Here is a 21,772-nt window from a genome sequence, read left to right as displayed (position 1 = left end):
TAATTTTAATAAATATTTTTTAACATTCAATAAAACAATCTATTAAATCCTATAATCTTAAAAAATAATTTATTAACAGTTAATAAAGCTTAATAAATATAAACAAATCCTTCTATCAGTGAATAGAAACTCTAAATTTATAAAATAAAAAATTTCTTCTAATAAATATTAAAAATCGAGTATAATAAATGTATCAATTTATTATTTATAAAAGTAATTATAACGATAAGAGGATATTAAATATAAAATATTTTTTCAATTAAAATGAAAAATGTTATTTCGACTATAATCAGTATAAAGTATGAATTAAAAGTTGATAATAAAGCGAGATATAAATATTTATATACATGAGAAAATTCAAAAGTTATCTCAAGGCCGGCATCTCTCATCTACTGGTCTTTACTCTTTGACAAAAAAAAAAAAAAAAAAAAAAAAACGGTTTAAAAATAGTTAAAAGTTACGGAGTAAAAAAATAAAAATTATAATCAACGAAAGTGGGCTTATTACCGACCTCGTCTCGTTATTACCTACAGGCAGCTTATTTACTCTTCAAGCAATTAGTTTGCCCGTGCTGAAAATATATATAAGTAGAAGAATATATACCCCGGACGTGTCTTTACTTCCAGTAGATAATGTTTTTTAATCGTTTTCTTCTTCCTCTTTTTCTTCTTCTTATTCTTCAGTAGTATCATTATATATATATATATATATATATATATATATATATATATATATATATATATATATATATATATATATATATAAAGAACTAAAGAAGAAAGAAAAGAGAAGAGGGTACACGATAAGTAAAGAAGTAAAGAGCTGACTGGTGCAGTCACGGTGGCATCCCAGACCACTACGCCGGGAACCGGGAACGCCCGGAATGAACGCCAACTATTTTCCACGTCCACGTTCATCATCGACTATCCTTTAAACTTTTAAACCAACAGACCAACCACCCAACTTTTATTTATTTTTAATCGCTCGACAGTTATCATTTTTTTAATTGTCGTTATGTCGGGTTAATTAATAATAATTGTTATTAACAACTTGCTCTTTTTACCACTCCCGGTAATTATTTATGCTAATTTGTAAACAAGCTTCTATATTTTTTTATTTTTTATTAAATTTATAATAATAAATATTTTAGGAATTCTTAGCTATATTTTATATGAACTAAATAATGAGCGCTAAGTGCTATATCTTCTAAAATATTAAAAATAGCCCCATGGTATACAAATGTTTTTTGTAGGAAATTTCATAAGCTACAATTTTGGTCTCTTATAATTTTTCGATAAAATTAATATTTTAGGAGTTATAGCAGTTTTAAGAGTAACTAAATAATGATTTTTCATTTTTATTAAAATTTTCCGTATGACGTCTTAACCTGGGAAAAGTTTAGATCCCAAAGCCGATGACAACCAAGCGCAGTCCTTTCTGGGTGATAATACCATTGGATTTTTTTTTTATAAATTTTTTAGAGCAAAAGTAATGTATAAAAGTACTTATTGCAAGTGGAGAAAAGTCAAAAGACAAAAGACACCTTCATTTAAATACAGTGAGAGTTTATATTAACGGCGAGAGAAAAAAAAAAGGGGGGGGGGATAAGAATAAGAATGATAATTTTCGCCAACTTGAGACTTGAGATCTGAGACTGGCGACTTGAGACTGAGATTGAGATACAGCACCTACTCATGCAGTTAAGTCTTTACTTTGAGAATAATATTATGCCTGGTGTAATAATTTAATCCGATTAAACCCGAATAATTCGACTTGTGATGTCTCGAAGGATTTTAATTGTTTTTTTTTTTTTTTTTAAGTCTTTTGAAGCTACTGATTTTTATCTTTATCGCGTTAGATTGTATTATTATTAATATTAATATTAATATTATTATCAAGAGATATAAGATTTCAAGCTGTTGATATGTCGGATATGTCTCGAGGTATTTTAATTATTTAAATCGATTTTTACGGGTGTTTTCACGCTTGTTATAATGTCAATGATTATTTTAGAAATTTGTTTTTTGGTATAAAAATTTTTGTTTTTAATATTTAATTTTTTTAAAATTATTGTAAATAGATCAGGAACTAAGAAATGTCCCACAATTACTGTCATCTCTTGCCGCACATTAAAAAAACATCTTTAGAGGCATTAAATATTATGGTAAAGACCCAGTTTGTCTACTCCATAAATGACACGCGTTATTTTTATTTAAAGTAAGTCTCGTTGGATTTTCTCGTTAACAACCACTCTCATTTTATTCCTCGGCACTTAAGGCCCCGATGTCTACTATGCCCACACCGATACATGCCCTTGCACTTCACGGGAGCAATATAACATAAGTGAAGGCGCAGTACGCTCTACTGGACACTATATATATGTGTAGATATCTTCGATGCTCTCCATCTTGGTTCTCCAGTGGTCATCCAGCGCACGGTCAATGTCAGGGTCGCGGTCTCGGTATGTCGACAACGTCCATTTCTTTTACATGTACATACAATATCCAGTACACGGTACACGACTGGCACGGTGCCTTGCATATTGATGATCATTTGATTTATGTTCCAACCGGCGAAAAGGTCGCTGTTGAGCCTTTATTCTCCCGCCTTCTCCAAACCTCTGTAGTGCCAAAAATAATTCCCTATTTCCATAATGCTCAGATTTATTGTTGTTATTTTTTTTCTCCCGAAATTATTCACTTTTTTTATTCTTTGTTTGCATTCTTGGTATCTGCATACTTTAAAGAGTAATTGGTCATTTTTTTTATTTAAATTCAATAATTTTTTCAGCGTCTTTCTTACGCCTTCAATTCTTTAAAATTTTATAGAAAAATACTAAAGATTAAAAAAATCAATTTTTGATTATTTTTTTTTAATTAAACTATTTATTTTTTTAATTCTTCGTCTGGATTTTAAGAAACTACATACTTTGATGTATATTTGGTAATTTTTTCATTAAAATTAAAAAATTTTATCAACTTCTTTCCTACGCCCCCATTTCTAAAAAATTTTTCTCCACCCATAATTTAAAAAAAAAAAAAAAGTTCTTATAATAACTTACTTACAAAAAAAACAATGAATATTTTATTCTAATAGAGTTCTCAATACATAAACATTAATTCCACCAGAAATGATTATCATATATATATTTCTTGCACTATATATTACATATAAAACATCTCCGTGAAATGTTTATACCTCCGTGGACTCGGCGAGTCCGTTTAACAAGCTCTCAGTCGTCGATATCTATTTTTGGTACGACTGGAACTTCTCTTGAGGATAAAAAGACCTCAACAGAATAGAAGTGGAGTAAACATAAAAAAAAAAAAAAAAAAAAAAATACCCAGTGTTGGTAAAATTTGATGACTAATGAAAATTTAAGACAGAGACATCAAATTACATAACTATTACGGCCACTTAATCTCCAGCAGTTATCTCAATTGATTAGTTTGTCACTTATATTATTATATTAGCGCTATTTACTGGAATAAAATATTAGTTGGGCTCGGAGGTCCGTTAGAGTTTCGACTATCGAGTTTTTGCCGGTTTATTGTGGACTAACGAACTGGGATTGAGATACGGGACCGTAAAACGCTAAATAAATCAAAAATAATAATAATACCAGAGGTATAAAACCGTAGTGTAGTATGACGACCGTTATACGTTAAATTTCGTGGCCCTTTCCGGAGAATTTACGTGGCCTTAGGCTACGAGAATAAGAGATAAAAAGTCTTGTGCAGTACAGATCATCGAGATGTTGCTTTGCCAGAGGAGCCTTAAGGTTAAGGAGTCAGTACCGAGCTTTGCTCCCAAGGAATGTGTTTTTTATAATACGATAAATCAATAACCGCTTTTTTTTTTTCAGCTTTGTATTATATTAAATAACTCTAAAGAAATTTTTTTAATTTGTTTTGGAATTTTGCCGATAGGTGGCGACGGAATTAAAAATTCTCTCGCTTGTAAAGAAAACATTTATGAGATATAATTAAATTTTGGGCATTAATATTATTAATATTGTCATTAATTGCTTATTTTTAATAAACTTAAATGATTTTTTTTAATATTAATTATTCAAAAAAAAAAAAAATTTTTTTTTATTAAAAAAAATTAAATATTAATTTTTTTCTACTAAAAAATAAAATGAAAAAAATTATTTTTGTTAGTTCAACAAACTGTTAAGAAATATTTCTTTCTCTCACAATTTTTATATATTTTTAAGAGACTTTATAACAATTATAATGTATGATTTGAAAATGGAATTAAACAAACATATTAAAAGTAAAAGGAAAGGAAAGAAAAACAAGGGTATAATGTAAAGTTATAAAGTTATAAAGTTGAGCAGTACCTGGAGCGAAAAATAAGGCAGTTGAAAAAATAAAAATAAAAACAAAAAAAGCAGCACTACAGTGTCTGATAATGGTATGAGTGCAAGTACAAATATGATATGGGAAAAATAAACATGCTTGTAGAATATAAGAATAATAAACACAGCAGAGGCGCATGGGAACGCGTGGACGTTTTTCAGGTGCTACACATAACCATCCATAACATTAATCTGCACGAGTGAATTCACCCACGGTAGTAATGGTGGTAGTTGGTACGTGTATAATACGCTCGACAATCATAATCATACTTTAGTCATAGTCATAGTCATGGTAAACAATAATGTTGATCTCCATATATAATATACTGTACATACGTACGTAATAGCTATTACCTATGAATCACGTACAGGTGTTTACAATATTATCTATTACGCAATAATTTATTTATTTACAAGCCTACTAACTGTGAGTTTCTGCTACAACTACTAATGCTCTACTCTACAGAGATAATAAGAATGTTTTATCTATTTAGACTCTCCGATTCTGTGCGCTGGAGTTTTATTTTATTAATACACGGTATAATACGACTAACGGAATATTATTTCCAATTCCGATAAATCCACGGATGAATTAGTTTACATATCCGCTAGTATTTATTGGTTGTAAGGGTATAAATAATTATGTGGATTATTTTAATCTTGAATAATTGCAATGTATATTTGTTTGGTTATTAATAATTCTTCAAGTTTTTTAAATTATTTTTAGCATTATTTAAAAAGAAAAATTTTTTTTTATTTAATACCAAATCTTTATCTAGTCACTATTATGGTCATAACTCCTGAAATATTGATTTTTGGAAAAAATTATAAGAATCTAAAATTATTGCTTAGAAAATTTCCTACAAATAATGTTTTTATACTATGGGGCTATCTTCAATATTTTAGGTAGTACGGAGCCTTAAATAGTGCCTATTGTTTAGTTACTTTAAAAATGACCATAACTTTTAAATTTTTCTAAGAGAAAAATATTATTAAAGATAAAAAAAAAAAAAAAAAAAAAACAGGTGGCATAAATAAGACCATATCAACATTGAAAGTTAAATTTATATCCTACTTATATAGGCATTAAAAGTTAGCAAAACAAACCTCAAGGAAGGGGAAGGAGAAAGGGAAAGGAACTTACGCACCGTACAAAAGGGTTAAAAGAATAAGACAGAAATTAATAGGTGTAACAACTAGAAGCAGCGACTGCAAAGGATCGGGGTAAAATTTATTTATTTCCCGTGTTGTGTATAAAAGAGATAGAGAAGCCCGAGAGTAGGTATTACATCGGAAGAGGATAATGCCAGATAGTTAGTACTCGTTCGGTCGAATCCTCACTACAGGGATCAAGTAATGCGGACTCGGTCCATATTTGGACTCTACTTAAAGCCACACTTAGTATTCCCTCGAGAAATTTCCTGCTTTTGGAAAAAATACTAAATTCCATCAAATTGTCCCTAAAATTGCGATAAAACCCAAATAGGCGATCAACCCCCCCGGACCTTCATTATATTCAATAAGGAGCAAAAAAAAATTTTTATCAGCCCTAAAAAATAATGAAATAATAAAAAAATAATTTAAATGATGTATCCCGTACTTATTTGTAATATAACTCAGTCTGGAGTGGATTCAAGAATATTATATTAAAATACAAAAAAAAAAAAAAATAAAAATAATTCTCATAATGGGATCATGTTTTACGACACCTCGTTATATGAGAGTATAAAGATTTACGTCGCGTAGATATGAGCATCCTCTATCTTCTGTATAATACTCCGACTCGACAAAGTGAATGGTCTTAGTCCGCAAGTACACTTATATATACATATATGTGGTACCGCGGTCTGTTACAACGGCTAATACACCCCTCAGCCTCCATAGTCTTCTCATCTGGGCTTTATCTCTGTCGCTCACTCCCAACCGCGGTCTTGCTGACTTCAGTAACAACGCAAGCCTCTAGGCACGGAGGCTAGATATAAGGAGGACGATCGACATAGGTAAATGTACAGTTAGTGCGTCCGGAAAACTGAGGATAGATCATTTTCAAAAAGAAGCCGCTAGGGCGTCACTACGTTCGCTAATGTCCGGATCATGGCGTCCGTTTGTTATTGTTTATTAATAACACCAAATTGACATTCAGTTAGTTAATTAGTTTTTTAATTAATAATCAAAGTGATAATAGTTTAAAATGGTAAATAAATGTATAGTTGATGGGTGTTTGAGTGGCCGGATAAAAGATCGTAATAAAAAATTAAAATTAAATAGTCGAAACACGTCTTTATTTATTGTGCCACAGGTAATATAACCTAACTTAGTATTTTTGTAAGAAATAATTTTTATACTAATTAAATTTATATTAATTAAATGATTATAAAAAAAATTTTACCTATAGAAATTAAAGGAAATTATAAGTGCTCTTTTTTCAAAATATTTTTTTTAAATAATTTATGTTACAAGAGTCCCAAAAATTTTTATATCAGTAGATTTTAGTATCATTTTTGATCAAATTAAAAAGAAATTGTAAAAAGGTATAACGTAATTTTTTTCTTCTTAGAATTAGTTTTAAAAAAATTGCATCGTTACCATTTTTTTGGAGCTAACGTTTTACTCAAAGTAACTTATCAAAATTATTTCCAAATATAACTTCATGTCAATTTTTTGTTTGTTTATTCAAGTGTCCAGACTTGTTAAAATTGTGGTACTGTGGATTAAAGCAAGATCTCACCCCAAAAAAAGATTATGTCTGTGAATTACATTTTAATGATCAAGATATTAAAAACTGATAAAATATTATTGACTACTGGAATTTATGAAGAATTACCTCGAAAAAGATACTCGCTAAAGCCTGATGCTATTCCGACGTTGAATCCGAACCGTGTAAACAAAGCTTGCAACAATGAAAATAACGAAGCTCAGTATATGCAATGCCATTTATTAATTACAAATGACCATAAAACTAACTCACCACAAAACCAAGAACCAATAATTAGTAATGATCTCATAAACATAATTAATTGTGAGTCACCAAAACGCATTGACGTATTTGAAAATTTTGAAGAAAATGATAATTGTGAGAACGAAATGCAGGTAAGAAAAATTAAAATTTCGAATTATTACTCTGCAACTTAAGATAAAAGCACAAACAATTAGGAGGCCTAATTACTCTTGTTTGTTAGAATATTTATTTAAGTACTTGAGATATTGAGAAAGTGAAGCTCCCTGCCTTCGTGGAGCAAAAAAATAGTATACACTCTACGGGAAGTAAATAAAAAAGCCTCAGATCACATATTTGTCAACCTCGGCTTCGCCTCGGCCGACAATTACATGTGATCTGAGACATTTCTTACTTTTCTTCCGTAGGTGTGTAATATACTATTATAAATAATAAGAAACATTCACTATAAAAATTATCAAGTTTACTCGAATTTATTATAGCAGTGTATGAGAGTTAAATTTGAAAAATATTGTTATAAAACAAATAGTCTTTCGAAAAGAAATTATTAATTATTTTTTTTTCATATTCACGTTCTTTTCTCTATTCAATTCTTTAAAACAAAAGTAAATGAAATAATTAAAGAATCATGTTATAAGATATTTCAATAAGTCAAACAATCTGAATTATGAATATGTTAAAAAAGTTAAGTCTTTAGACATGTCTCTTATATCGTCTCCTATAAATTTAGAACTATTATTACAAAAAAATAATCATTAATTTTTGTTTATTTAATCATTTCAAGCCACGTGAGTTATCTACTCCTGAATTACGTCTTGAGAAATGTTCTTTATTAACAATTATCAACGTGTTGAAATTCAATGCTTTGCCACAAAATTGGAGTTGGACAACAGATTTAGTTAATCCAAAAATATAGTTTTATGTCATTTAGATAAAGTATCCATGAATTTAAAATTTCGTATAAAAATAAGTGAAGACTTCAATATATCAGTAAGAATTTTTAGATCTTGTAATTTATTTTTTCACAGTATAAACATAAAGTTCCGAACGTTGGTTGCTAACGAATGTTCAAATTTCTTCGAAGCGAACATTACACAGAAATATATCAGTTCTCAAAGTTATTTTCTCGATTTTTTCGCGTATTTTTGAAGATTTTGATAGAATAGCTTTCAAGAATTTTGAAAATTCATAAGAATCTAATGTTCGAACGTCAGTTTTTTTTTTTGTGGTAATGTTAACATTATACTTTTGATTAGTTACTTAACTTGAAAACGCAAGAGTCGGTAGAATTCAATACCAATTTTTCCCAAATATCTGATTTTTGGGAGTTTTTGAAGGAATTGGAAAACTGTGAGTTATGTGAAGGGACTGGATTACTTTTCCATTTTTTGGCTACGGACATTAATTTTTTGTTATTAATAAATTTAAAAAATTTGCTATCGATTTTCCATGTTTAAAAAATCGATTACCAAACTTAATAATTATTGTGTATCTTAAGTACGGAGCACATTAGTATACTCTACAATTGCCTAAAAATGATAATTCTAAGGTTTTTTATTACTTGTTAAATGAACTTTACTAGTATCATTTCTCATTAATAATAGATGTTCATCGGCGTGTTCTGGTGTGTCATTGCCTGACGAACAATATAAGAAACAAATGAATCTTTTTCGATGCTTTGCTTGTCGGCAATTGAGACGGAAATTGCAAAATCGATCGTACAAAGTCAAACCCGACATTAAAAGTTCGTACACTGACTTGAAGTACCAGGAGAGCCTGAAAACTAAACAAATTCAGCGCCTCAAACGTAAAGTAGGTATTTACTTATTTATCGTTTCTTCATGTATACTTGATTATTTACAGGTTGTGAGTGTTTAAGATCAATATTCTTTTATTTTTTTTTCAATAAACTTAAAAGTTTGATACAATGCTCGTTACATTACATTATCATTTCGTCAATACGGTTTAGTTTGTGAATACAAATTTAATCAACTACAATCTGAGAACTTAAATTAAATCACCTGTAAATGCCTATTTAACTATTTAACCCTTTACAGAATGAATCACTCATCAAAATTATAGAAACGCAACGACTTAATTGTATGGCAATTAAAGATGAAGCTCTAAGAGCGGAAATTTCTATTTTGCCTCCCGTGCAACAACTAGCAATTCGTGCTTGTTTTAATGCAGTAAAAGCTAAAAATGCCAAACAACGAAGATATACGGTTGAGTGGGTTTATGAATGTTTGCTACTTGGTATAAAAATGCTGCGGTATATGAACGACTCAGAGAACGTCAAATCCTCCCTCTTCCCTGCAAAGACACCCTTAACAAATATATCCAGAAGTTGGATAGCGCTTTTGGTTTCCCTAAAGCCATATTCGACACTCTTCGTATTAAAAGTTCACGTATGGAACCACATGAAAAACGGGGTATCCATGCACCATTCCTGTCACACTTTACTACTAACTGCAAATCTTAAAAATGCAAATCTTAAAAACGCAACCATTTTAACTATATCTAACAACTCTACTTAGCTATCGAGTATGATTATATTAACAAATCCGAGCGCATAAGTTTTTAGCTGAAAAAGTAATTCGTATTTGATATTTTTAAATAACTCTTTAAAAGCTTCATTAACTTTTAACAGTAGCTGGCTATTATTGTTAGACTACATCTGATTCACATTTATTTCATTCTAACAATTTTTTATTTTTTCTCCTAGGTACCCTTTTAATAGATGAAGTAGCTTTAAGTGAAGCCGTGAAGCTAAATCGGAGAACTATGCAGCTTGATGGTTTTGCTTGTAGACTTGGGGGCACATACTCCGGAAAATTTAATCAACAGTCGGGCTGATCATGCCTTAGTCTTCATGTACCAACCTTTTCAGGGTAACTGGGTGCAAGTAGTTGGTAGCTTCCTGAGCAGAAATTCTGTCACGAGTGCCATTCTTCACAAATTACTCATTGAATGCATCGTATTACTGGAGAATGCTGGGTTTTATGTTGATGTCGTTACTTCTGATGCAGCTCAATGGAACAGAGGAGCATGGACACTTTTCGGTGTCAAAGATGGACAATGTAGCTGTGATCATCCATGCAATTTTGACCGCAGACTTTGGTTTATTTCGGATTTTCCACACTTAATAAAATGTTTCAGGAACAAAATTATGAAACGATTGTTTTTTTGGGTAAGCTTCTCTTATAATATGATTTTTAACACCAGTGTACTGTTATTCACGATTGAATTTTCAATTTAGTTAGCATTGGAATGAATATATTCATAAGTGACCTATTTAATTTTACAACTATCAAATTTTTCAATGATTGTATTTAATTATTTATGAAAATGTTATTTATTTTTTAGACTCCAGATGGTTTTGTAAGAAAAAGTCATTAGGAAGCTTTATTATTGCATGAAATTTATCTGAAAGCCAATCTAAAAATAGCTTATCAACTAACTCCCCAGCATTTAAATCCAGAAGGATATCAAAAGATGAATGTCCCGTTGGCTTATCAGGTAATTATAATTATAAAGCTGCGAGAGTAAGTTAAAATGAATTTAAGATTATCATTAACATCGAGGTAACTGGCCTAATATTTATCTTTAATTTCTAACAATTCATATTATAAATAGCTGATTCAGTTAAAATAAATAATAAGATGTATTTATTCTTATTTTGATAAAAAATTAATTTTTATAAATTTTCAATCATAACAACTGCTTATCTAATTTTAATGAGAAAAATTAAAACTTTTTGTTTTTAGCTTTTTTCGAAAAATATACAAGTTGCAATGGCGACTTATAAGAACGCTACTCCTGAGCTCAGTGATTGCGATCCAACAGTGGTTTTTATTAAAAGAGTAAATGATTTAATTGAAGCCATGAGTTCACGTACTCCTTTGAATGCTTTACGTTTAAATGATAATTGTCCCCGAAAAAGGTAATTTTTAATATATACATTAGGTCTTTTGATAGCTTCATACAATTTTTTCGCAATAATAAAGCGAAAATTATAGTTCTAAACGGAGAACCATTGTCAACATAAAACCATCATTATACCATGTGTACATGATCACATATTATAACCAATATTGGAAAATATTTATAAAGTATATATATGTAAGTATATAACTATAAAAATAATTTAAGACACTCCAATCTTATCATGACATTATTCCTACTAATGTTTGCACATAATCCAGTCTCGCAAGTTTACTTACATTTTCAATATGAAACTTATTAAACGAAACTTCAAATGATAGTCAAATTCAATGAATTTGAGTTTATTAGTTGCGGAAGTTCCTAATCTTTATCATAGCTGATATTCTCTTGGACTATGTATCCTATTTTCTGAAACATGCATTTTTCTAGAGTAATTTCTACTACCATAAGATAGAGGATAAATAAGTAATGCTATTTATTTTTGCTAGGTAATAAGTGATTTTATTGATTATCTGAAGATTTGGGAAGCCAAAGCTAATGAAGAAAGAGAACTTTATAAAAAGAAGAAGAAAGGCAAAAACAAAAATCAAAAATGAAAATGAAGTTGATGATAAATTTTTTTCGCAATTACTCCTAGTACTCTTACTGGATTAAAAATTACGTTACAGGCTACTTTAGAGCTAAGTGAATTTTTGCAAAAAGAATGTAATTTTGAGTACTTGATGACATCGCGGCTTAATCAAGATCAATTAGAAGTATGTATTAATCGTTGGATTTTTATCAAATGAATAATTAAAAATTGTTATAGTAAATATTCTTTTTTTTTTTTTAATATTTGAATCTTATTTAATTTATAGAAGTTCTTCGGTATAATGCGGAGTGTTTGTCGTTGCAACGATCATCCGGATACAATCCTTTTCGGGCAAGTTTTTCGATTATTGTGTTCATATTCATTAGTCACGCCGCCGAAAGGGTCCAATGTCACAGCTGGTGAATTACTACAATCTTTAATGCAGTCCAAAGATTCTCTGGCTACAGCTAATGCATTAAAAAAATTGGCTGAATGAAATTGACGCTATTGTTGAAAATGGTATTTCTAGTAATAATTATTCGTCTAGTGATGATAATAATAATACATTTTCTCATCCAAATACCTCTGTGGCTAAAAACCCTTTGAAAGCTTGTTAGACGAAGATAGTGATGACGATAATGATGATACTATACCGTCATTTATTAGAAAACCATTCGAAAGTTTATTAGACGAAGATAGTGAGGATGATATAGAGGACGATGATGATTTGTATCACGATAATCATTATCCGTTCGAAAATTTAACTGAGGTTGACGATTCTTCTACTGAAAACAACATTAATCATCATAATCAAAATAAAATTAATATTGATTCAAATGAAAACTTTTTACAAAGTGAAAATGATTGGGAAGGAAGTAATAGTTTTCGTGATGACCAGCATTACCATCATGATTATGATGTTGTTTCCACCAGTGATGGTATAGTTGCTTATATTGCTGGATATGTTGCGAGAAAATTTCAGCGAATGACTTCTTGCTGTGAATGTATTGAAACATTACGCTCTGCGAATTCCTCTGAACGTGATCGGGTCATATAATTAATGAGCAATGGTGGATTAATTTTTCCCAGTGAAAATTTATTCAGACTAATTAAAAATTGGAACAAATAGTTTTAACCGTAGTTGGTACTAAAACTGTTAAAATAAATACTATGCACCAAGTGCTAGAGAAAATAGCAAAAGCTAAATGCCTCCCCATCCTAGGATGTGATGAACACAAAAAGGAGCTTACGGCTAAAATATTGAATAATTTTGTAATTATGAGAGGTAATTTTTAGCTAATCTTATCAACCGAACTCTTAACGAACGAAAGATGATGGCCAAGAAACATCGTAAAATTTCTAAACTAGCTTAACTTATTAAACTCTTCAGTAATATTCTACTTTCAACATATATACGCTTATTAATTAAGAATAAAATTACCTAAACTATTTGAATACTTTATTATTATTATTATTATTATTATTATTATTATTATTATTATTATTATTATTATTATTATTATTATTACTATTACTATTACTATTATTATTATCCCAATTCGCAACTAAAAATGAAATTTTAATGTTTTCTTTTGATAAATGTGATTGTACATTGCATTCCGCGTCATTTATTTAAAAACCTGACATTAGAGACACTTGCGCATTCTAGTGGTGAAAGATCTGTCCTCCAATTTTCGGACGCTTGTAATACATTACGATCGTCCTCCTTATATCTAGCCTCCGTGCCTCTAGGCTACACGGAAAATACTCACAAACTCGTATTATATATTATAAGATGTCCTACAAATGTTCAGTCTGGCAAAAGTCAGCTAGTTTGAAAAAAAAAAACCGAAGATTTCTGTGATATTTGAAATGCTTTGACGGCCGGAGGGGAGGGGGCAGAAGTAGACTGGAGCGCTATGCCGGCGGCGTCCTGAACTAGACTAGTCGATTGTCGGCAAAGCTTTATTAATATTGAAAAGAATTTTAATACTTATTTTCATAAATGTTATTTATACTAGCGAGAGAATTTTTTTATCTAGACGCCATCTATCGGTGAAATTCTAAACTAATTCAAAAAATTTAATATTAAATAGGATAAAGGTAAATATTTTAATAATAGTAATAAATAATGAAAAAATTGTTCAATTTTTTGTTGATAAAATAAAAATAACAAATTTAATCTTCAATCTCTAAAGCAAAATTCCGAAACAAAACAAAGCCCGGGGCTGATGAAAATTGGTCCGGTTGACTGAGAAGATTTCCAGTCTCTTTGTCCTCACCGGTTCTCCGGCGAATCCTGGAGGATACATCGCTGAAGGCTTATGTTATTTGCGTTGTCAACAGTTATAATATTTCATAGACAACGTATGTATCTGTTGGCGTACTTGTTAAACCTTCATCCATAATATTTTTAACCCAAGCTCCTCTTTGTCTCAAATAAAAGTCTGAGAGTTGTTTTCCGAGGTTGTACCCGCGACTGAATGACTCGCGTGGCGTTACTTTATTCAGCTCTTGTACCCACCCGAGCCGAGGAATGGACTCGAGAGAGACAAATAAAACAAAATATTTAAAATAATAAAAAGAGAACAAGACTAAGAATATAAAAATAATAATAACAAAAATACTCTACACTCTCGGGCGTGATTTACCGTCGATGCAAATTAGATGTCGGGTCAAGTCGTCGGCTTAATCAAAACTTTTTTCCTCTCGCTTTCTCTTTATCTCCTTTCTTCTTACTTTTATTTTTAAGAAACAAAATAAACATAAACTATTTTTTTAACCCTCATTCACTCCGACTCATCTTCTTTACAATGTTTACTGCTTATAAAATTTGAAATATTGCTAAAAAAAATTTTCATTAATTTTTTTCCCCGCTATACTTTTTTTTTACTCCCAACGATTTTTGGTTTAAATTGCTCGTTAGCAATTATTTTAATTATTGTTATGAAATAAGCTTTAAAAAATTTTTTTTCTCTGCATATTTTTCGTACACACAAGCACACCATGGTGTGCATATGTTTAAGCACTCCATATCTTTATTATGAATGGAAATAATTATTTCTTGCTGTAAATATTAAATAACATTTCTTTCTTATTAACTTACTTTGTAGACCAAGCACACCATGGTGTGCATACACAAAAAAAAAATTATTATCTTGAAAAATTTTATTTTTGCTTCGAGATATTTGAATTAATTCAAGAAATTCAATCTTGTTCTTGAATCAAGAAATAATTTCTCCGAATTCAAATCTACTCATTTCCATGCATAAGGCTACTAAAAATAGCAAACGGATAAATAGAGCATACCAGTGGCTATAATGATTAAGCGGTTGATTAATTTTAGATTAGCGGCATGAATCTGGGTGCATGAATAATCGTAATAGAGTGTCCGATGCGATTACACACATATTACGGTGATTAATCGGATACAAGTGGAAATACATATGTATGATATTCAGAACGCATTATTATTCTGCGTTCGGTTCATGTTATATAAGTCACGTTACTGCTACTTAAAGTTCTATTCCACCCACATATCATCATCATTACTATTATCATCATCGGTAAATAAATATTTCATTTAACTCGGATAAATTTATCTATTTACTGGAATTATAAGCTAAGAATAAGAGTTTTTCTTGGACATTTTTTCCTCTAACTGGAATAGAACGGTCATCGGTAAATAATAGTCTCGGCGGGGATGTCGGACGTTTAGAGATCATCAACCGTGGGAAATATCTGGGGTAAACGTTCCAGAGTAAACGATTAGAAGTCTGCTGGAGAAAACGGTATTTGAGATGTGTACAGAGTGCAGAGAACAGAGAACAGAGAACAGAACAGAACAGAGTACCGTTTACGTTCCGCGAGTATGGAGTTAAGGGACGTGCTCACGTCTCTGTTAAATGGTGGAGGTGGGTGTGCTTCTGTTTCTGTTTCTGTTGCAGATTAAACCCAGACAGATCAAGTAAAGCGATAAACCAGTGAGTGAGTGAGTGAGTCAGTTTTTACAAAACCTGAAAATAACAAGAATTAACCGGGAACACGTACGGTGACATTCTTTTCTACCATTTGTTTATAAATTTTATTATCAATTAACTTTTATATAACGGGTAACGGGACATGTTTTTGTCACTAGGTGTGAGAAAAATTCACGGTTTTTTGTGGGGAGGAAAATTCTTCAGATAATTAACTCTGACGTTGTTTTTTTTATTCTTAAGGCTGTAACTTGATGAATAATGGGTTAGGAAAAATGATAAAGAATCAAAAACTCTAGAAAATTAAATTTTCTACACCAAAGTTTTTAAATAGAAGCATTATTTACGGAGATATACACAAAAAAAAATTTTTTAATTGAGCCAAGAAAATATTTTTCTTCTTGATTATTTTTTTAAACGAAAAAAAAAATTTTTTTTTAACAAGAAATTTCACTTATTCCAACAAAATTAATTCTCTTGCTTTAAGAAATAAGTATCTTGATCCAAGAAAATTTATTTAAGTCAATAAAATCTTTTTGTTTTGAAAAAATTCAGCCTCTTACTCCAAAAAAATTAAATTCTTGATAGAAGTAAATTTTTTTATCTTGAGAAAATTTTTCTCTGTTCCAAAAAATTAAATATCTCAATAGTAAATTTTTATTAATATTTTTATTGACTAACATGTCAATCAAATATAAAAATTTATTGTATCGAGTATTTATCATAATTTGAATTAAAAAAAAAATTACTTCTATCAAGAATAGAATTTTTTTCTCCAGTCTAAAATTTTTCTTTCTGTATAGAAGATTTAATTTGGGTTCCATCTTGCCAACAATAAAAATTTTAATCCGAGGAATGTTTAAATATTTATAGCTCCTGAAAAATGAGTCATAAATAATTGAAATAACATCGATTCGCGATGATTAGAAAATGAATTAAACATAAACATAACCGGAGGTATGTGGCGAGCATATATGTATTGTATTTACACAGAACTTGGAGCGATCGGTAATCAGATGTTAAACCGTAAGTCATTACTCATACCGCGAGGATGTCAGCTGCGTTGGGTGTTGTTATTAATTAAATGTCTGAGTGATAGGCATCGAGCATAGCAGGCAAATACGTTCCCTATCACTGTACTGGGCATGGTACATACGCTAGCTGAGTAGTTTGGCCCCACACCAACAAGTATTTAATATATTAAATAAAATAACTAAAGAATCTTAGAGACGGTTAGCCTGACTATCGCGAATCACCGAATACAAGGCTTCCTAACTATTAAATATCATTTGTCTCTGCTACCGAATACTTCTCCACGTTTTTAAGGTTCGTTAGCCAGAGATTTATGGTCCCTTTAGATTTTTTCATCTTTAAACTCCGTATATTTACATTCCAATTGTAATTCCGTTAAAAAATAACATTTTAGATTCGTCTTTTTTTTTTATTGCCTAAATTTTTTAATAATATTTTTATTTTATTCTTAAAATTTATTTTTTTTAAATCGATGCCTCAATTAAAAAATTCTACAAAACTTTTTCGTAGAAAATTTAACTTTTTTAAAAAATTTTAATTCCTTAAAATTTCTATATTTTTTTAAACCCAATTTTTTCCGAATTAAATAAAAAAATTAATTTTAAATTAAAAAAAAAAAAACAAATCCAGTAACAAAATTGATCCGAGAAAATCTTCCAGACGCAGAAGCAAAAACTGCCCGAGTCGCCATCTGTCTTCTTGGATAAAAATCCCGGGATATTATTTAGTTTTATTAACTAAAAGTACGTGTGTGGCCTGATGCACCTCGGTGTTTATAATATACGTACTCAGGAAAAGTACACACTGCACACCATATTGTTACAAGCCCTGGTGTATAAATTTTAAAAGCAGTGCGAATGGTCTTTTGATGGTGTGCTCAATATAACCTACCCAGTGATTATTTTCTTCCTTTTGCTTATTATTCCTTTACCTCGGCTACTTGTCGTACACGCAATCCCACAACGAGCCAGCGCTGCTTCGTGTAGATAGAAAATTATTTTTTTTTTCCCTTTTTATATTCTCTCATACACATATATATGTATTCTCATTTTTATTCTCATTATTCAAGGACTGAAAAATACGCACCGTGACATGACATCTCGATCGTGGAATTAACAAGATTTTTTTATCCCCCGAGAAACCGAAGAATATCACGACAATATTGCACAGATGGCTTATTAATAATTGATGAAAATTCTGTTGCTTTTATAACGATGTTTTGATTTATTTCAAATGCCAGATACTCGACATAAATCTTTACTTTTTTATTATTTTATATCTTCCTGATGCCTTTGAACTCGGAATTTTATTTTTATTCATTCTTATAAAAAGTCTCCGTAGGTTTTCTATAAATTGTGATTTTTATTTTTAGATTTGTCACTTTGTTGATTGATTTTAAGAAACTACATACTTTGAAGTATACTTGGTAATTTTTTCATTAAAGTCGCACTATTTTATCAAATTCTTTCCTACGCCTCCATTTCTCCCAAATTTTCTCTTGAAACTATCAAAAATTCAAAAAATCAATTTTAAAATAATTTTTTCCAGCAAAAAAATTAATTTTTTTATTTCTTCGCCTGGATTCTAAGAAACTACATACTTCAAAGAATATTCAGTGAAAATTTCATTAGAATCGAACAATTTAATCAACTTCTTTCCTACGCCTCCATTTAATTAAAAATTTCCAACAATAACTTTACGCCCAAAAAAAAATTTCTCTCTCTCTCAAGTATATTTTTTCTATTCATCCATTCTTACTCCTACCACCTCGTAGTCCCTATATTAAATTTCCACCTTGAAAAACAAAAAACCCCAAAGATCAGATCTTTGCAATTTACCTCCAGCGATCTAATTTCATCCATTAGCCGCTATCCCAAATTTTTCCGCATCATCTGGCTCCTGGGCTCACGTACCTTTCCTACCCATCTGAGGATAAAATCGTAGCAGGTGCATCAGGAATTAATCTCCATTTATTCCCCATTTGTTCATTCAAATCTCATTCTTGCGCAATGAAATGGGCTTAAATCAATTACTGCAGTACACTCACAGCCAACAAATAACAAATTACGACTTACAATAGTAATCAATCCGATAGAGATATTAAAAAATATATACATATAGCTAACAATCACTAATTGTAGAACTTTCTCTGGAAAGCGGTGAAAAAAATAATTTACAATGTCCTACAAGCTCTTCGTGACTGCAGTTGGCATTTGTTGTCATTTTTAGCGTATAAAAAAACAAAAATAAAAATAACTTGATGTCGTTGAAGAATTAAAAATTCTTTGTGAGTGCCGCTGATCGGAATTGCGAGCTGCGAGCCTTGTCGAATGAATGAGCAGTGGATAAAAAACCAAAATATTCTTTTTCTTTTTTTTTATGGATAAAAATAATAATAATACTAAATTAAAAATTTTTATTTTTAATTTTTGCATATTTTTAATTTTTTATCCAGAATTTTAATTAAAAAAAAAAAATAAATAATTATAATAATAATAAAATACTTTTATATAATAGCAGAGACGGTGATGGTGTACGGTAGCTAATTAAGTGGAAAGTTCGGTAGAGTAACAGACTCATGTTCCGATTCCGACTCGTTCTCAGAGTACCATAAGTAGTAGTAAGGTATATAGCATGTAGTATATAATAGTCTACTCTTTCACTTATACTGAAACCATGCTATAGAATAGTATGGTGTGGCATGGGACGGTGGAGTTCGGTTGTCGAACAACAAGCTCATACTCCCCCAGGCATACCGTGCAATTAGCAAAATGAGATGGCATTAATGGAATGTCGAGGCAAGACAGTTCTCATCGCAATTCATCTACCTGTGCATCACCAAAGGCCGACGGCAAAACCACCGATGTACCTCAGATGCCGAACATTTTCACCCGGACAGCTGATGATTGGCTAGTGACCGTTCTGACCAATTATTTTTTCCGGTGACAATTTCGTACACGGGTTCCTCAAATTAATCCACCGCTGGTTCTACTTCTCTACCAGATACCAGATGCTCTTATATTTTTCGCTCCCGAGGCATACCAACCTTTTTTATGCCGATTAGGAGATTTATTGCTAAAGATGTCTTTATTTTCGGGGAAATATTTTTTTGTTGTGAAAAAAAATTCTAGAGGGACAAAAACAAACTCACTCGAATTAACGCTATTTTATAAGTCTATTAGACGGTTTTAGAAATTACATTTTATTTGCACTGTTGGAAAAAAAATTTTTATAAGGCCCTATATGATCTGATTTAACTATATATCACTTTATATGATTTGACATGATCACATCAGATCAGAATGATCAATTATAACTGAAACGCAAGCTTGAAATGAAAATAATTAAAAAGACATCTAAAAACAAAAACAGGTCGACACATTATAGTACATTAGCCCTTGTCCCGTTACCCGGTGATGAGAGTTACTTAGTCTCATGAATATTCATTCGTAACAGGATTACCGCTCGAATAAGGTTAAGCGTTTAAAACCTACACTGTTTAAATTTTCGTACCTTTGTCCTCCTCCTCCTCCTCCCCCTCGACACTGTAACGCACACAACATGTCGCGTTGTCTATTCAAAAGTACAACCCTACACATGTCCTGCTTCCGAATAATCTTTTCAAACATAACAACAACACGCGGCACTTTGCATAATATATACTTATTTTTTTAATATTTTACTTTTATAAAGCGAGTAGAAAGTTCTTCTTTTACCCTGGGTTATACTTACACCCTCTGTTTCACTTGGATGGTCACCAATCAATCGATACGGTGAGTCTTAATCGACAAAGAATAAAGAAATTTCCAAAAATAGAGTCTTTAGTTCTTGGTCTTTGTTCTAATAATGATAATTTATTAAAATATGTGGATGTGTGTTATATATTAGCGAGCGGTTGGGCTTCTGAAGAAGATGGGCCTCAACCCTCGTCCTTTCCGGCGACTTGACCCGATTAGTCAATTTGTCGTTGGCTGTCTTCTTTCGAGTCGTGTTTACTCGTCTCGGCTATCTTTCTTTTCTGATCGATCAACCGAGTTTAACTTAACGTTCAAGTTGTTTTGTGTGAGACAAAGAGGGAATTTATAAAACTCCCGAATGAAAGACTCGAAGAAGACGGACAGGAGAAAAAGAATAAAAAATAAACACTAATAAAAAAAAAGGACCGAGTTTGATCGGCCATAAGTCTTTTTCGATAAATTATTTTATTATGTATAAATGTATATTTAATTGAGATATCGGGATATATTTAATTTGTCATTAATCCATTTGGAAGGATTACAAGATAATCGATAATCGCGTTTTGAGTCTTAAGTCTATTCGATTATCTTATAGTTAATTATTCGTGTGTCTAGGATCAATTTTTATTTTTATTATTTAAAAATTTATTTTTATTTTCAATATAAAATTGAAAATTTTTTATAAATTTGCCGAAAAAAAAAAAAATAATTATTTAAAGATAAATTTGTCCGAGTAAAAAAACAAGTTTTGGATAAATAACATGTCGAAGTGTCAGCAAAAATATAATTTTTATTATATTCTGGACTTTCATTATAATTATAATTATAATATTAACTTAAAACTAATAATTATTATTGTCATTAAGTGTGGTTTTATTTATAAGCGATAATTATTTTTATTAATCAATTTGACAGCTGAATAAATCCCAACAAATATCCTTCTTGACTTGTCAGTACAACACTATTAAATTTACAAATTGTTCAATTTACATAACCACGTACAATCATTAAATTTTTTTAATTTACTTACTTTTTTTTTTTTTTTTTTTTTTTAAATAAATTAATTAGTGCAAAAATAGTGAAAAATAAAAAATCATTGTCTAGTCATAAAAATGGTCATAACTCCTGAAATATTGATTTTTGGAAAAAATTATAAGAATCCAAATTTGTAGCTTAGAAAATTTCCTACAA

The 21,772-nt window shown here is 30.3% G+C and overlaps 2 protein-coding genes across 17 annotated transcripts in view; both read left to right on the top strand.

Moving 5' to 3' along the window:
* Su(var)3-3 (lysine-specific histone demethylase Su(var)3-3) overlaps positions 1-21,772 on the top strand; it is a 174,635-nt gene that overhangs the window by 137,298 nt on the left and 15,565 nt on the right. The gene's annotated exons all lie outside the window — the stretch shown is intronic.
* On the top strand, positions 6,312-11,837 carry LOC141533220 (uncharacterized). 16 transcript variants are annotated; one of them, XM_074251968.1, is made up of 7 exons: positions 6,312-6,662; positions 7,042-7,453; positions 8,104-8,309; positions 8,576-8,669; positions 8,924-9,131; positions 9,377-9,544; positions 10,045-10,336. In XM_074251968.1, the coding sequence occupies exons 5-7, from the start codon at positions 8,979-8,981 to the stop codon at positions 10,054-10,056; spliced, it is 333 nt and encodes a 110-aa protein (XP_074108069.1). In that variant the 5' UTR covers positions 6,312-6,662; positions 7,042-7,453; positions 8,104-8,309; positions 8,576-8,669; positions 8,924-8,978; the 3' UTR covers positions 10,057-10,336. The 16 variants fall into 16 exon arrangements, 6 of the variants coding, with proteins under 6 accessions (XP_074108069.1, XP_074108068.1, XP_074108071.1 ...); XM_074251967.1 differs by lacking the exon at positions 8,576-8,669; XR_012480197.1 differs by lacking the exon at positions 8,576-8,669 and having other exon boundaries at positions 6,314-6,662.

The sequence above is a fragment of the Cotesia typhae genome, unplaced genomic scaffold (assembly GCF_013202065.1).
Source record: "Cotesia typhae breed Kobodo isofemale line unplaced genomic scaffold, CoteBio_Ctyphae contig_83, whole genome shotgun sequence".
Lineage (NCBI taxonomy): Eukaryota > Metazoa > Arthropoda > Insecta > Hymenoptera > Braconidae > Cotesia > Cotesia typhae.
Note: the sequence above shows the minus strand (reverse complement) of the source record. Positions and strands in the feature narration are given on the sequence as shown.